This window comes from Ammospiza caudacuta, chromosome 3, assembly GCF_027887145.1.
Source record: "Ammospiza caudacuta isolate bAmmCau1 chromosome 3, bAmmCau1.pri, whole genome shotgun sequence".
Classification (NCBI taxonomy): Eukaryota; Metazoa; Chordata; class Aves; order Passeriformes; family Passerellidae; genus Ammospiza; species Ammospiza caudacuta.
Window position 1 is genome coordinate 33,163,472 of NC_080595.1, and position 16,191 is coordinate 33,179,662.

Below are 16,191 nucleotides of genomic sequence, written 5' to 3' on the forward strand. Positions count from 1 at the left end.
GGTCAGGTTCAAGGGAGGACAGGGACAAGTGACATTACAGGGAGTCTGCTGTAGGCTGCCTGACCAGGAAGCCCTTCTGCAAACAGACAGGAGCAGCCTCACAGTCACAAACCCTGGTACTCCTGAGGCTTCAACCACTCCCATATCTGCTGGAGGGACAGCAGAGCAGAGCATAAGCAATCCAAGATTTTCCAGGATCAAATTGAGGATCATTTCCCAATAGATGTGCTCTATATTTCATCATCCAGTCAATTAAATGAAAACACCAAACAGAACTCGAGCTATTCTACCTTGATAGAGTTTTTTCACCATGACAGGTTGCAAGTCCTCTAGTGCAAGTGCCAAATTTACCTCCACATTCTGATTATATACACAGTACCAAATACCTCTCTCAAACAGAGCTTCCAGCATCAGCATATATAACACTAAATAAAAATAAAATTTGCTGTTTCAGCACAGTGCCCATTTCCCACCCCTTATTTCCTTTCCCTCCCCTCATTTCCTCCCTCCCTTCCCCCTCCCTGTGCCAGGGTTTGTTTTTCGTGCCAAGGTCCTCTAGCTGAGACCCTGTATGGGAAGGGAGTTGTGGGAAAGGTTATTAGGAAACTGCCACCTAAACTGCTACCTTTCCGGCTTCCACACCCTCTCCCTCCCTACAAAGTCCCCTCTGTTCTGTTTTAATACTAATGAGTTCAGAGGAGGTTCCTAGGCTGGAGCAATTCACAGTCTAGACTGTGCCAAAGCACACAGGCACACACCTCTCTGATCGCTTCCTGCCCAAACACAGCCCTGCTGGCTCAACCTTCAAAATGTGGGCTGGGGATTGCTGCTGCTGCTGCTCTGCCAAAGGCAGCCTCAATTTCCAGGGGCGTCAGTGCCACCTACTCCTCCCCTCACAGCTTTATCCTCTTGTGTGCACCGTATTTGCCATATGCCCCTATAGAGGAAAACAAGGGTAAGTCAGAGCTTGGCTGACCTTTAAATCTCTGATAAAATATTACGTAAAAGGGCAGGAGGAACCGAGACGCTGGTTAAGAATTTAATGAGCAAAATTAACATCTTGTTGAGCTTTGGTTGTGCAACTTAGAAGCACATGCTCAAACTTATACACAGGGTAAACTCACAGGAACTCCACTAAATAAACATCATTTATATTATTTCGGCAGAAGTTCTGGTTTACACAGACAAAAGCAAAATCAGAAGCTAGTTTAGTTGTTCGCTTGCCCTCTGAGTTATTATTCCAAATTTGGTAGTGCAAACCAGAAATCAGAATGGCCCAAGCTCCATTAAATTGAGTGGACTTACTCTGGATTTATACCAATGGAAAATAATAATTAAATAACCTCTTTTAAATTGTAACAGACTAAACCTCTGAGCTTAACCACCCTTAACAGTAGCTGGCTCTATAATCTACAGCATGGATTTCCAACCTCAAATAGACTGAGAAGTTTATCAGTCTCCTTTTCACTAATTGTTAACTTTTACTTCAATAAATAAAGATGATTTGTATTTACTACTAATCAGTCCAGACCAGCAAAATATCATCCACATATAAGGCTTCTGTTATCTCTGGGTTGAAGAGGAGGGAAATTCCACAATTCTCTTCCCTCACATAAACAGAGTATTTCCACAGTCAAACAGTGAATTGAAGGCATGACAGTATATTTGGTTATTCACTCACACCCTGTCCTGTCTCATTGCTCAAGTATTCTGATAAGCAGAACAGAAACTCCTGCACTGACATCACTGGGCTTAAGAAAACACCCCCTAAGATGCTTTTCTCTCCATGTTTCCACTGAAGAAATTATGAGAAATTTTCACAAAATGCAGCAAAAAGAATAAGAGAAGAATGAGCATGTGCCTTGCATTGTCTCCTAACAACAAATTATAATTGCATTTAGTATCTGGTTAAGCATTTGTAATCCAAAGTTCTTCCACATCATTAATGTATAAGCCAACAGCTTCACACCAAGCAACAAAACTTGTGCAGCTGTTCCTCTCTATTCAAGATGTAATGCTGAAACACAGCCACTAAAGCAATCCCAATGGATTTTCCATGACTCAGGGATCTCCCTGGACACCCTCCAAACTGCGAAACTGCAATCTGCTTTCCCCTTGTAATTTCCTTCAGAGAAGTTATTCTTCAAGCCTCCACCTAGTAAACTATTGCATAACACTGTTGTGCATGCTGCTAACCTTTTCCAAAGGTTGTTAAGTGTGGGCAGTCTTTCCTTTCCTTTATGTGGTCAACAAATGATGGGAAACTGCAAAATTAAGAGACGCCCTGAAGCGTTTTTAATGTAAAAGTGCATAGAATATACAAATGTCAACTAGGGCCTTTTTACATACACCACTGGGTCTACAGGAAGGCAGTACAGTCTTGCATCAGATTTTCCCTACAAAAAGAACCAGTAGATAAGAGCAGGGCAATGTCTATGACAGGAGGCAGCAATAGAGATTTGCTCCCAAGTTCTTCAAATAAAATACATTTGCCATTGGAAGACTCCTGTGCTGCCTATAACCTACACATGCTTCATCTTTTCAGCACTTTTTCAATATGGCTACAATTATGCATTAACACTGGCGTAAGAAGCATTACTATTCCCTGTTTCACACAAGGGGAAAAAACCCCTCACAAATGCATGACTTTAGTTATGTAAATTTGCAGGGGTAGCTAGGAAAATGCAATGTCCTTGCAAAGTTTTCCTCCCATCAAGCTTACAGACAAGGTAGCTAATGTTAAAAGCTCTGGGTCAGTGCTGTTGCAGTGCCAGGTGGAAGGCATCTGTCCATACTCCCTAAGAATAAAAAACATCAAAACAGAGCAGAGTGGCAGTCTGGTGTGATGAGTGACAGAAAAAGCACCTTCTGACACTTGCTTTCCATGTGCTGCTCCCACCAGGTGCTGAAGGATGAACAGAAGGACCTCTGCTGTATTGAGTGACACCAAAAGCTTCTACTTACCTAGTGTAAAGCAAGGTGCCAGGAAACTGCTGACCTGAAAACCTTGTGCCCTAAAAAGGGGCTACTCCATCCACCTCACCTGTAGCACCTTGTGCTCTCCACCTTGGAGTCTTGCACACCAGGCAAAGAAGAGGCCATTTCCCTCCAACAATGGAAGAGCAATCCCAAATCACCTCAACATATCCCCTAAATGATTAACAACCTTGAGTACTGTCTGAAGATAGAATCCACCTACAGAAGGGCACAGAGACATGACATAACAAACCCTTTTCCCCCTCTCTCCCTCAGGCTGTATGATACACTATCTGAGCCATGATTATATCTGATATAAATTGTTACTAGGTGAGCAACTACAGAAACTAATCTTAGTCAACATATTAAACAGATGATACTTCATGATTGTTATCATCTTCTTCATTCAATTATCTAATTTTGTTAACAGTTCCACTAAAACCCCAACTACAGTCTACCTCCCTAAAGATAACTACTACCTGGCAAGACACATCCCATCCTGTTTCTCAATCTTTTCTCTTCACTGGAAAATTTCACTGCTTCCCCAGCTTCAGGTGAGGAATTATTATAAATTATTACAAATTTATAAGGTCTTCATTTACAGAGGGCCTCCCCTTTCTTGCTGACATCAGGCTAAGCATCAAAACATACCTCCTACAGTATCTCAGATCTGGCTCTTCCTCTATAAGCTGCAGAAGAAATAGACATCTGTCATTCAACCTCCCTTGATCACCATTCATTCACTCCAGAAACACAGCCAAAGATCTTGACCTAGAATTCATTCCATATCATCTCCATCTTTGCAATCAGTCTTCACTCTCCCTTCAGCACCACAGCTATTTCATTTGTTGTGTCTTTTTCTTCAATACTGTGGAAGACACGTTTCCTTCTTATCACAATCTCCTGCCCAGTTACAATCTGGTCAACGTGGTCTTTGCAAGACATGGTACTTTCCTCTTGTTATTTCTCACAGATGCATTTCTGGCTGGCACTTTCTCCTCCCATATTATCTTTCTTATCTGTTTTATAACAATCGCTCACCTTTCCTTAGCAGACCAAATCTACATTCAAATATTCTCTCCAGAAGGTGAGGGATGAGGTCTTAATAATAGATTTCTAAGCCATCAAATAGAACTCTGAAAAACATAAGACACTATAAAGAGAATTGAAGGATAGAAACCGCAGAAGGGCAGGAATCATACTCAGAGAAGCCATCCCAAAATATTGGGGCAAGAGGACATCCCTGTACTGCTGCTGTTTATGCTATTTCTACTGAAGAGAACCCACTCTCTAGGTCATCAGGCAAAGTGGCAGGAAATATATAAGAATGCCGGTGCAATATTAGGAGGAGGGTAGAAAATTGTCTATTCTGTATCCATCCAAGTATAGCTGGAAAAGCTCCAGAAAGCTGAAATAGAGATAAGTTAATTTGATCCTTCCAGCTAGCACGTATGACTCCTACTATCAATATCATCTCAGTGTTTTATCCCTTCAGCAGCCCTCAGGCTCAATCCAGAAACCTGCTGACACTTTGTTATAGCCATAATGGAACACAAAAACCATTCAAATATTAATTATGCCTTACTAAGGAAAAAGGCCAGAGTAGAGCTTTATGTTATTTTTTTCTTCTTATATTATGCTAACATTTGCATCTATGCAAAAACATGATAGTATTAGAAAATCAGGTGATAAAGGTGTTAGAAACACATGGCCACAAGATTTCTGCACATTAAGCATATCTACCCTATCCATGATTTCAGGGTTAGGATATCATGACAGCTCTTGAGCATTCAATAGAGGGAAGACATAAGATTTACAACTTAGCACTTCCATCCTCTAGTGGTAGATCTGTTCTTTCCCCTCCTTCTGTATCCCAAGCTACATATCTATTGTGGTCCCAAAATCCAGTACTTCTCTTTTGCCCTAGATGTACTGCATGCATTTCCCTGCACGTTCCCATGAAACAAGAGCACTGCCCTGATAAAAATACGTAGTCCTGTGAGAGCTTCCTCAGGCATGTCATGTCTACTGTAAGTAAATCATTCTCAGAACACACTCAGACACTCCCTTTCAAGTATTCCAACCATGACCATGACCCTTCCCACTTTTCAGAAAGGCAGTCAGTATGCTCTTCTTGGGATATTCAGAAGCCAACAAGCACCACAAATACAAAAAATACCACACAGGCCAAATTTCAGTCAATGGAGAATGATTTAACTCCGCTGCTGTCTTCGGTGAAACTGAACTGGTTTACACTGGTTTCATCTATCCCTAAGTTTTGTAGTAAAGCAATAAGATCTAAAACTCAGTATATGCCTGTACAAAATCCTTAAAACTGCACACGTGCTTTGGTGACAGCCCCAGCTTCTTCACACCCAAAATCTCACACATAAGACCATGTTTGGATTTACATTTGTTTACACAGCTCTACCGATTCTCAGACACAGAGTGTGAGACTTGGCTCCCATCTCCTGCTCCTCTCCCAGCAGCTGTGTCTCACACATTTGCACAGTGACTGCTGCTTCTCACACAGCTGGTCAGGGAGCTGGGAGCTGCCAGCCAGCTGCACCTGCTGCAAGGGAGATTGAAGTGACAGAGTAGCTGGGGCTGCACTCAGGGCCATAAGCCTGTCCCTATCACAGGAATCCAGATGTTGGTGAGCACCTGAAAGGGGAAGCTGTCTCTGCCACAAAGCCTAAAATGCAATACCTCTTATGGATTTGGACTTGAATTCAACTACAGAAAGCTTCTTATAGTGCATTAAAATCAGAGATTTCAATATGCAAAATACATGTCCACATGTATTTTGGTGTTAGAAACACATATAAAGCATAACCAGCATTACGAAAACCTCTCTGTAGAGCAGGAAGAAAAGAAGAAACATATCCTCCACGTGAAAAAATTAAAAAGAGGAATCCTGAGTATGTACAAACTTGGACTATGCTGGACATAAAGGAATTTTGTGCACAACTAGCCAGACTTTGATACCATGAAGAGCTTTTACCTCCTGAGCCTTAGTACCCTTTGCTTCAGAAATTTTAAACCACCTGGTTCTTTTGCCATTATTATAATAGAAGACAATTGCATCTGAGTGCGTGAAAAATATTGATCTGCCAACTATAAACTAAGCCAAAAGAAAGGGATGTCTTTGTGGGCTGCCCACCATCAGTGAAGAAAGTGATTCACAACCTCAAAATTTTGGACTGTTTCTACTTTCAGAGACAGCATCTTCTACTCAGAGGGCAATGCCAAGGCTTCTTCCTGGATATGAGCCTCTTTTCAGGAAACTTCTGCCTTGGTCTCACCAGCAGCATTTTCTTACAACCTCCACTGGTTCATCCTCATTAAGTGCAAGAAAGGAAGTAATAACTGGGGTGGGGAGTCTCCACTGAGCCAGGCCCAGCAAAGCCTTCTAGTTTGCTGAAGTCAGAGCTCATCAAATACAAATAGAAATTAAGGACCTCTCCAGCTGTCAATTGTGTTTGGCATAACCCTTCCTGACAGATTAGGTAGATTAATTAATTACAGAGAAGCACATAAGGTATGAGGGATGGGAAGAGGGCATTAAATAACTTCCTCTTATGGGAAAAACAAAATAGAGGGACTTTTAAATTATGGTTGCACAGAAATTTGCATTTAGCAACAACTCAAAGCTGCAGGCCAGTCAGAGGCATAGTCTGAAACTATGATTTACATGCAGGGCAAGTGACACAGAAAGTAAATCCCTGTATTCAAATGAACCCAGCATTAGGACAGAATGACTCAAAAGACTAATAATTTGAAATTAAACACTTAGACCTTGGTAACATGCATGAATTTAAATGAGAATAAATGTGGTTTAAAATGCACATGACAAGTGTTTGCGGGTTGAAGCAAGGAGCTATCATGCATGTCTTTCTAAGTCAATCTTTCAATGAGAAACTAAGGACTTAAATAAGCTTCAAACATAGAAGATACTTTTCTGGAAAGGTGTTGCTCCATGCTGAGCCAGAATAGGTAACACTGCATCTCTGCTTCCCAGAAATATTACAAGAGCTGGAGGAGAAATAGGGAACATTTTTCTTCAAGCCCAGCAGAAAATATATAGAAAAAAACCTGATGCCCTCTTGTTCTTACATACATTGACAAATATTGTCTATATTCACATGAAAGATCATAGTGGAAGCATTTCTTGAACTTTTTACCACATAAATACTCTTTCAGGCTGCAGAGCCAAAAATGGGGCCTCACAAACACTGCCACAGCTAGGACTTGGCAAGCTTGAGTGGGACTGGTGATATATGGGAGTGCTTATTCAATGCGGTGAAGCCTAGTTTTCATCTGAGCTTTATGTTGTATCCATTACACTAAATGGTCTGCAAGGGAGAACCAAGCATGAAGGGAACTTGCTACTTCTAAGTCAGCTGTTTGCAGTGGAAACCACTACTACAGTTACTTAGGTTTGGATCTCATCTCCCTGTAGCTGCTGAAGGTATGTTATCCAGTGTGTGCCAAACTTATGCCTTGCTCAGAAATTGCTTTGCTTCCTTTGACAAAGTAAATAAATAAAAATTCCCATATGCTTCCATGATTTACCTTTCTTTCAATATAAAACCCCTTTCCTTTCTTTTCTCAACTTTCTCTTCTCTGGGAAACAAGACAATAATCACAGAGTTTTACTCTCTTTTAAGGCAGAGAAGGAACAGATGTGAATAGATTTCACAGAGAAAGCAAAGATCAGAATTTTTCCAAACTTTATGCTACTGTTCAATTCATCCAATGCTAATATAAGCATGTCTATGGTGACCTCACTGTTCCTTTGCCTCTGTGCTGAGAGAATTAGCACAGATATCAGTTGTGTGGATGGCTCATGTACTCAGAGAAGACTAATAAACTCTTTTCAGCATTCTGGCACTAAAGTGCTCACAAATACTAGCTTGGTGTGTTGAGAAATCAAGAGATCACTGTAACACACAAAACGGGAGCAAACATCAGCCTACTTCCATAGTTCTGTTTCAGGAAAAGATGAAGACACTGATTTACTTAGGAAGGGATTTGTTCACTGCCATTTTTTTCCAGCTAGACACCTTGGCTAGATCGTCTTTAATTCAGAAGGTGAGCCAACTTTGATGCTTAAGCATTATATTTCATATAATGAACTCAGAGGTGATGAGATGAAAGACTAAGAGTTGAATTTAGGGTTGTGTCAAGAAGGGACACACTTTGACGTTCTTGTGGTCACTGTTGCAGGGCACTTCAGACAGAAACCAAGGTCACAGTTTCAATCATGGCTCCCAGAATGGGCTGAGGGAAGGACAGAGACCGTGATTCAGCACTTGCTTCCATCTTCATTTAATTGCACTCAGGCAATATTACAGGGAAAATATGGGTTTGATTTCAGTGGTCTTATTGTTCAGGAATATATAGCTGTTCCATAGCCATCTTCTCTACAAAATCTGGGGGTTTTGGATAGGATCAAAACACTAGATCTAGAGAGGGAGAGAGAGAAGAGTGTATGCTGCCTCACCTGAGCAGCAACCTATCTCTCTCAGCAATTCAATAGATGAGAAGAAGTTTAAAGGCAAGCCAAAACAGATGGTGGATAATCCTAAATTTTTTAAATATAGAGACTTCCTAAGTATTTATACTACTCCTCAACAGTAAATAATGTACCTTCAGATTTTATGCCCAAAGTATCTATTAAGTTTTGTTCTGGGAAAGCCTGTGAAGAGGGTACATATCAATATGAACAAAAAAGCACCCAGAAAGTCAGTAAAACTCCTTGCTTAGGGATTTAGAGAAAAAAAATATAAAAAAAGAAAAGAAAAATTAAGGAGGGAAAAAACTCCCAAATTGAAAATTAAGTGGATTCAAATACAATGTAAGAGAAACGGTGACAGGGAATTCCAGTCCAACATCCCACCTGAGCTAAAATGCGAGAATGCTTCAAGAGCAGATAAAACCACAAAAGTATAGCAGTAAGCATTTCTCAAATCTTTCCCAGTATAAGAATCTCATGTGCTGAAGGAACTCATTCAAGTTTGAAGGATATAATGACACTATCAACTTTGAAAACGTAAACTTAAAAGACAATTCAATTTCTTCCCCAAGGACCTTGCATCTTAAAATAAGGATTTTTGCACTGCACCTTCTCAAATACCATGACCGTGTCACAGTCACTAACTAAACAGAAACAACAAAAGCACAAGCTTTTCACACTGCTCTTTTCTCTGTGCTAGTATTCTTCAATTTTTTTTTTTGTTTGTTTTTTCCGAATTGCTACCATTTAAGTCACCCTTCTTGGTACAGTCTGAGTTACAACCTGGGAGCGGGCTGCTGTAATAAGAGATCTAGATGGCAAAATCTTTAGTGTCAAGCAGCACACCACCTTTAACCATCTAGAAGAGTCTTGGATTCTAACAACAATGAGAAAGTATCAAAATCCACTGTGACAACAATACACTGCTGCTAACAAATATGAACAAGGACATGGAGAAGCTGTTCCATGAAAAAAAGTTAGTTCCTTTGCCTTGTAATAGTTCTTCCAGATCCTTCTGTAGTTTCTGTAGAAGGGAAAACGTGTCTAGCACAGATATTTTTGCCAGCAGGCACAAAACCATTTTGGAGCCCACCAACAGACCACTATCTGCAGCAATACTTTGTCACTGTATGGAAACAGAAGTGATGCTGGTCACATCAGCCTCGACGGTCAGGTAGGGCCAGTTTCACAATTTGCAAGGTACAGGACCAGTCCACACACTCTGCTGCCTAGAGCGTCCCTCTCTGCTTGTCCATTGAAGGGAATATGCTAAAGCTAGCTGTTCTGTCCTCTTTCACAAGAGCAGCCTTCGGAGGACAAAACTTGTGGTCATAAATATTTTTGTTTGCTTTGTATTTTGTGCATCTAGACTTTGATAAGAACTTACCTGTACTGCTACCACTGCATTCATCCCAAGGCAGTCACTGCCAGCAGATGGCCTGAGAGCGGATAAATCACCTCCTGTCTTAGTCCAAACCAAATCATTCCAAATCACCATAAGCCATCATCTTCATTCAGACCTATTCTATGCACATGTTCCCAGTGCAATAAACCAAGTCAGAATTTAGCGCCCACCAGGAATAACTATTTCTGTTTTAATTTTCTAATTAATCAGAAAAGGCATAAACACAGGATCCAGATCAACTAATACATAAGCCTAGAATTGTTTTCCTGGTTGAGTGGCAACAAGAGCAGCCATTTCAGCTGAACTCAGCATCAGCTTATCATCTCACAGTCACTGCCTTGGTCACAGTCCAGTCAGGCAGCTGCCATTACATAGCTGCATGGTCTGGGTACATCTCCCAAATAGAGTAGCTCACACATGTGTATTTGCCTCAGTCTGGAGGCTACACAAACAAGTTTGAAAGCTTGCAATGGGTCATTCCTAATTTCTTTCCCTTGAAAAATGGACATCTCCAAATTCACTTTTCATGGTACTAGTTTAAGTAGCACAACAAAAACAGAAGACATGCTCCTGATCCTCAAAATGCTAGTTTTCCTCAGAAAGGGAGGTAGAAACATACTGAATATTTACTGGATTGGAAAATTCATCACAAGGGAGACTTCTCCAGCACAGCTATGCTTAGCTTTTCTTGTGATTAACTCTTCCATGGGAAAAATGCCCCAGATTTTAACTGCAACAAGGGAAAAAAATAAGGTTTTTAAAAATTCATTCAACCACACCGATGTTTCATTATACCCTTTGCAGAGCAGATGGCAAGATGATGCTATACCCCCTGGGCCTGCTTCAGGGAGCTAACACAAATGCTCTTCTCACTACACATCTCAGATGATGTTGGTGTCATCATTTCACTTGGGGATTTGGGTCAAAAGGCTTTACACTCAAATCTGGTTTCTATATAGTACAAGTGCACCCCGACTAGACCCTAACGGAGAAGCAGCAGGGAGCGAGCACACAGCACAGAGCTCTCTCAGGCACTTCCAGGTCGCTGATTTACCCTGCTGCATTTACAGGCTGAATCTTTCTAATCCAATTAAAATCTCATCTGAGCTGTCAATACAGATGTAGCCTGGTTTATTTTAGTGTCTCATAGAACATGCATTAATCCAGGCCTGTGGACAAACTAGGCCTTCTAGGCAAAGTCTGCATTTTGCCAGCCCAGTTTCCAGCCCAGGTTCTCTCACACATAGAGCCCTCAACTGCTCTCATGTTACCCGCCTAATCAGGAACTCCTATGGACATGCACTGCCATCCTATCTGGCTGCTTCATAAAAATGTGTGATGTACACCATTACCCTTCTGAAAAATAGCACTTTTCTCTCCCATCTCACTTCTCATGCAATGATGGCTAGGGTACTATCATTAAATATAAGAACTGAATATGATCTGTTTTCATTTCAATGGCTTCATTTGTTTGAAATGCATATGCCAGTTACAAGCTGTCAGCACATTTAATAAGTTATAGCAAAAACCAACAACTCTCAAACTACTGGGGCCAAAAATTTTTACAGATCATCACATATATTTGTCATTAAATTTTGCACCAGAAACATTATAAATTATACTTCTTAATAGACTTCCATAAGGCAGCTGTGAGCTGTTTTGCCACAAGCAAGCACGTGGAACACCAGTGTTTGCCAGACATAAAACTAGAAGTTAAAAGCATCATTAATACCACCACAAACTCTCAAACTTCTCATAAAACTGATACCCTTCACGGTAAGCAAAATCCCAGCAGCAACTCAAGCAGGTCTTTCACTATGACCCAAAGGTAAACAAGTTCAAAGTTTCGCAAGCCAAGTTCAGGAGCAAAGCACATCTGTTGGTGACGTCTTCAGCAAGGCTAGATTGAATGCTTCAGCGGATCCTGGTACTGGAGAGAGCTGAACTTTGATACAGCAGTTCAAGCTTTGCATGCGAAAACCAGTCGTTAAGCAGCATCCAGAAATAAATTGTCAGCAGAGCAGATTACAGGTTACACTCTTACTCTTGAGAGATACCTGTCACCACCAGGAATTCTCCACAGTCAGACAGCTGCATTTTCTAAGAGGGACTCAAGTAGTCTCACATGAAAAGAAAACTGACCTAAATATAGACCAGAATTTTGTGAAATATTTCCATAAGAGGAGATTCTCTTTGCAAATTAGTTCAAAGGAAGTAGACTCTTCTGCTGAACACATTATTCTTCCTGAAACAGCTGCAAATCCTATTGACTCATTTCTATGCCCCTGCCACAGAATACTGAAAATCCTAATGGGTACTGGGGAAGTGTAAAGTTAATGGAAAAGAAATCCATACCCATTTACTATGTACACAGAGGGCAACTTCCAACTGAGGAAGTCCTTGAGATGAAAACTATTAGAGGGTTGGAGAGTATCCTGGAAAAGACCACCCTATGGCCACACCTTATAGTCTCCAACACCTTACATTTTTCCCCTAGCCATTTGCTTTGGATCCCATCTTGAACCTGAAGCCTGGGCTAGGATGTCAGAACCACTGATCTGACAAACCACAGCTGTCCCTGTATTTGATATGGCAGACTATAGTTGCCCATACACTAACCTCCAGTTGCTTATGCAAATGACATGGTTCTTTTCATTGCTATAGCATTTCAAAGCTCTGGTCACAGACAAGAATTTATTGGGCTAATGTTACAAGTGTAACATAGGAAGACTACTGGCAAATTCCTCTAATGCTGAGATCCAGTATTTTCTGTTCCTCACCTCAGTTGCACTCCTCAGGCATATACACACTTACAGATATCTCACTTTACATAAGCTCCAGTCTCAGAATGGTAATGAGAAACCTAATCAGCTGCATCAAATGGGCATCACCTTTACGACACAGTTTGCAAAACAACCCAGCCCTATGACCTCTGCCTGTGTTTTGCATTCCAGCTGAACAAGAAGACAAAGACAGTGAAGTCATTTGATGCCAGGCATGAAAAGCAAGTGTCTGGCTCCTGGAGTCTGCAACATTTACCACAAAAGAAAACAACAAAGTTCATCTGAAATAATTCCTTCTCTTCCTGTTTATGGCTGTTGCTGCAACAGCACCATTTCATGGTTCAAAGGCAGCTGTGTGATGAAACATAATTAGCATGGTCACCTGATTCTTATACCTCACCAGCAGAATGCTACTCATCAACAAAACCAAATAGCCCTCACTTTACAGATCTGCAAACCCTAAGATTTTCCACGTCATTACACTATACAGCAGATTTTATCCCAAAGCTGTAAACAAGAAATTGACTGTCCGCTCTCTCCAGAGAACTTGAGAAGTTCCTACTAACATACCCAATCCTACATGGTGCTATGAGAATAAATAAGCACATTTAAACATTTTATTGTACTTATACTCAGTGCCACTATCATCCATCCTGTTGCTTGCCATCTTTCTCCTACCAAATTACTAGTCATAAAAGAATGAAAAGGTTTTATTAAAAACTTCAACAGAAGCACTCTAATAAATCTCTTAAATCCTCTTATTCTTATTACTCTTTTAAAGGGAAAAGTCCATCCACCTCATAAATATATCAATCTGTCAGCAGAAACTTACCACAAGTTCAGCGAATCTGGCATTGAGCTCTTCTGCTGGTGGGATTGGGACAGAAAACTCAAGGAATTGGAGGGGATTATTGTCCTTGAGGTTGATTTCAGGGAGGTCGCTGCCTCCAAAACAACAAAGAAACCCCAAGGCATGGCGATTCCTCTTCCGGGGGGCCATGATCATGGTGTATGGTGCTATCTTCTAATCATGTTCTGCAGAAAAAAAAAAAAAAAAAACAAAACAAAACCAACAGACATTAGATGATAAAAAAGACTGCTGAATCTGTGCAGCTCTGTGCAGTTAGAATGGCTGTCACTGGAGGAACAGATGGAAGAGGACAGAAGGATCTGATAACCAAAAGAACAAAATAAACACTCAAGCCAGATAAGGTAGCTAGGCCTTCGTATGGTATTAACATGTTCTTCCAAGGCAGTGTAGAATTGCTTCTCCCAGTTCTTCTGAAAAAAAGATTCTACCAACTCAGTGTGGAATTCCCCAGCAGGTAGATTTGTCAGCAATGCTCAGTAGCCAAGGCTGAATGCTACCACAGAATGCTAATATCGGCCTTTTTCTCACTACTACAATAAAGGAAAGAAACTACCAGAAGGAAAAAAAACATGTATGGGAGAATTTTCCAAAAGCATGGGAAGAATGTTCCAAAAGTATCCCATTTGAGCAAAATAAAATGAACATGAAAAAATGAAGCAGACATCAATCTTCCACCACTGCAGAGCCAGACCACCAAACTTTCACTTATTCCTTCACAGCCAGGAAGGTAGGACTATCACTGCAGGACCATTTTGTTCATCCCATTTTCAAACACATGTAAATAGTTTGGGCTGCTTTATGTATTCAGAGAAGAAACAGCACAGTGCTAATGCATGTCTTTAGATTTACATTTGAGCTGCCAGATCCCATCTTGACAGAACCTGGCTAGAGAGGCTTTGGTATCAGGAGTAGAAAGAGAGGCAGAAGGAGAAGCTGGGAAGTGACTGATTTCACTACCACACAACACCGTTTGTGAGCAGCCCATCCAAACAGGAAGTCTCCTGCCAGCAGTTTGAAAGGAGGGATCTGTGCAGTGCACAGAGAGCCACATATTTTGCCCTTTTAAGGGACTTGTTTTTTGACAGCTCAGGGGCTTATTTGTGTTATATTTTTAAGGACTTCACTTTTTCACTTAATCTGCAGAATAAGCCATATCCTTAGAGAGTAAATAATTAAAGCTTGTTGTGAAGCTGGTCTCCCTGGGCACAGGGCAGGGGAGCAGGAGGGAGGTGGCAGGTGAACCTAACCACAGGATGCTGGATGCTGTATCAGCAAAAACACAGCTGAGCTTTGTCATCAGAGCAGCTGCTGCCCTAACCTGCCCTACAATGCTTTGGTCTGTTTGCTTGCCAGAACAAGGCTGCTTTGAGCTTTCATAGAGACTGAGTAGCTGTGCAAGGAAAAGCACCTTTGGGACAGCAGTTGCATAGTGGGACTTAACATACAGAGCACAGCCAGCTCTCCAGGGATGTTTTGTGCAGAAACTGGCATGCTTGCTTAAAAAAAAAACAACCTAAGCAACAAACAACAGCCAAAAAAAGTCCAAACCATCCAAACCTCTACCCTTATGGCACTATGTGCTTAGCAGGAACCACCTGCCCTACTCTATGCTAGGATTAATTTATCCAGCACATTCTCTTATGCATTGGAGAGTCATCAGCTGCAACTCTCAGGCAGCTGAAAGAAAAGCAAGCTGGTAAAAAGTACTGTCTTCTGGCATGCCCACTCTGCATTGCTCTCCATGCCAGATCTGCAAGGGGTGTTATGTCCCAGCAGGATTCACTAGAGCAGGATGTTGCTGGCTTCAAAAGCCCATTCATAAAAACATTGGGTTCTCACTAGGAGATGCCAAAGGTCAACTTAAAACTGAACTGGTCATTGACACAGCTTCAGTCAGCAAAACCAAAATGCCCTCAAATCTGTCACAATGATGTGCATGGCAATTTGTGTTTCCTCTCAATAGTGGACACTTGAGAGATTCAGCTGCTAAAAGATTTCACAATAGAGCCTCAGAAATTAAACTTGTGCACTACAGACCATCTTCTCAAGTATTATTATTCCAAGTGCAATGCCCTTTATGGCAACCTGGTCATGACTGAGATTAAAACCAATTAGTTTGACAAAACTCTCTTTTGGAAGGAACTGAATTCAATGGGACAAAATTGATTTACATGCAATACAACTACACTTGCATCAATTCAGTTGCAACCAAGCTCTGGCCCACTGTCTAAAGGCTTCCCCACCAACCATCAAAGAACCAGCATTCTCTGGGGCAAGGACAATGAATCCTCCTTGGAACTGGCTGAGCCATTGGAACGATAGGACCATAACAACCTCCTTCATGAGCTCAGGTCAAGGCTCTGGTATAAACTTTGCCAAAAGAGGTACCTTACCAGGAAATGAGAACTATGTGAATGGATGTGAAGCTCAACATTTTCTACAGGGTAAGTACAGCCCTGGTCTGGCTACCACAGGTTGTCCTGCACTGGAATTTCATTACTTGGCTCTCCTCTTAAGCAAGTTCATCTAAGAGGTTGTCAGTCTCCAGGCCTTCCCCATCCATAATGCTGAGAAACACACAAGCTGATGTTTGTTACTGTGATTTTTTTTTACAGAATCTGCAGTTCCTTGGGATCCA

General features: G+C 41.3%; 1 protein-coding gene across 1 annotated transcript in view; it reads right to left on the reverse strand.

The window, feature by feature from the left end:
* The window catches only part of DAAM2 (dishevelled associated activator of morphogenesis 2), a 175,390-nt gene that overhangs the window by 106,718 nt on the left and 52,481 nt on the right, over positions 1-16,191 (reverse strand). Inside the window, exon 2 of the mRNA XM_058801423.1 lies at positions 13,515-13,717. Within this exon, the coding sequence (XP_058657406.1) occupies positions 13,515-13,688 (174 nt within the window). The 5' untranslated portion in view covers positions 13,689-13,717. The remainder of the gene's footprint in view (positions 1-13,514; positions 13,718-16,191) is intronic.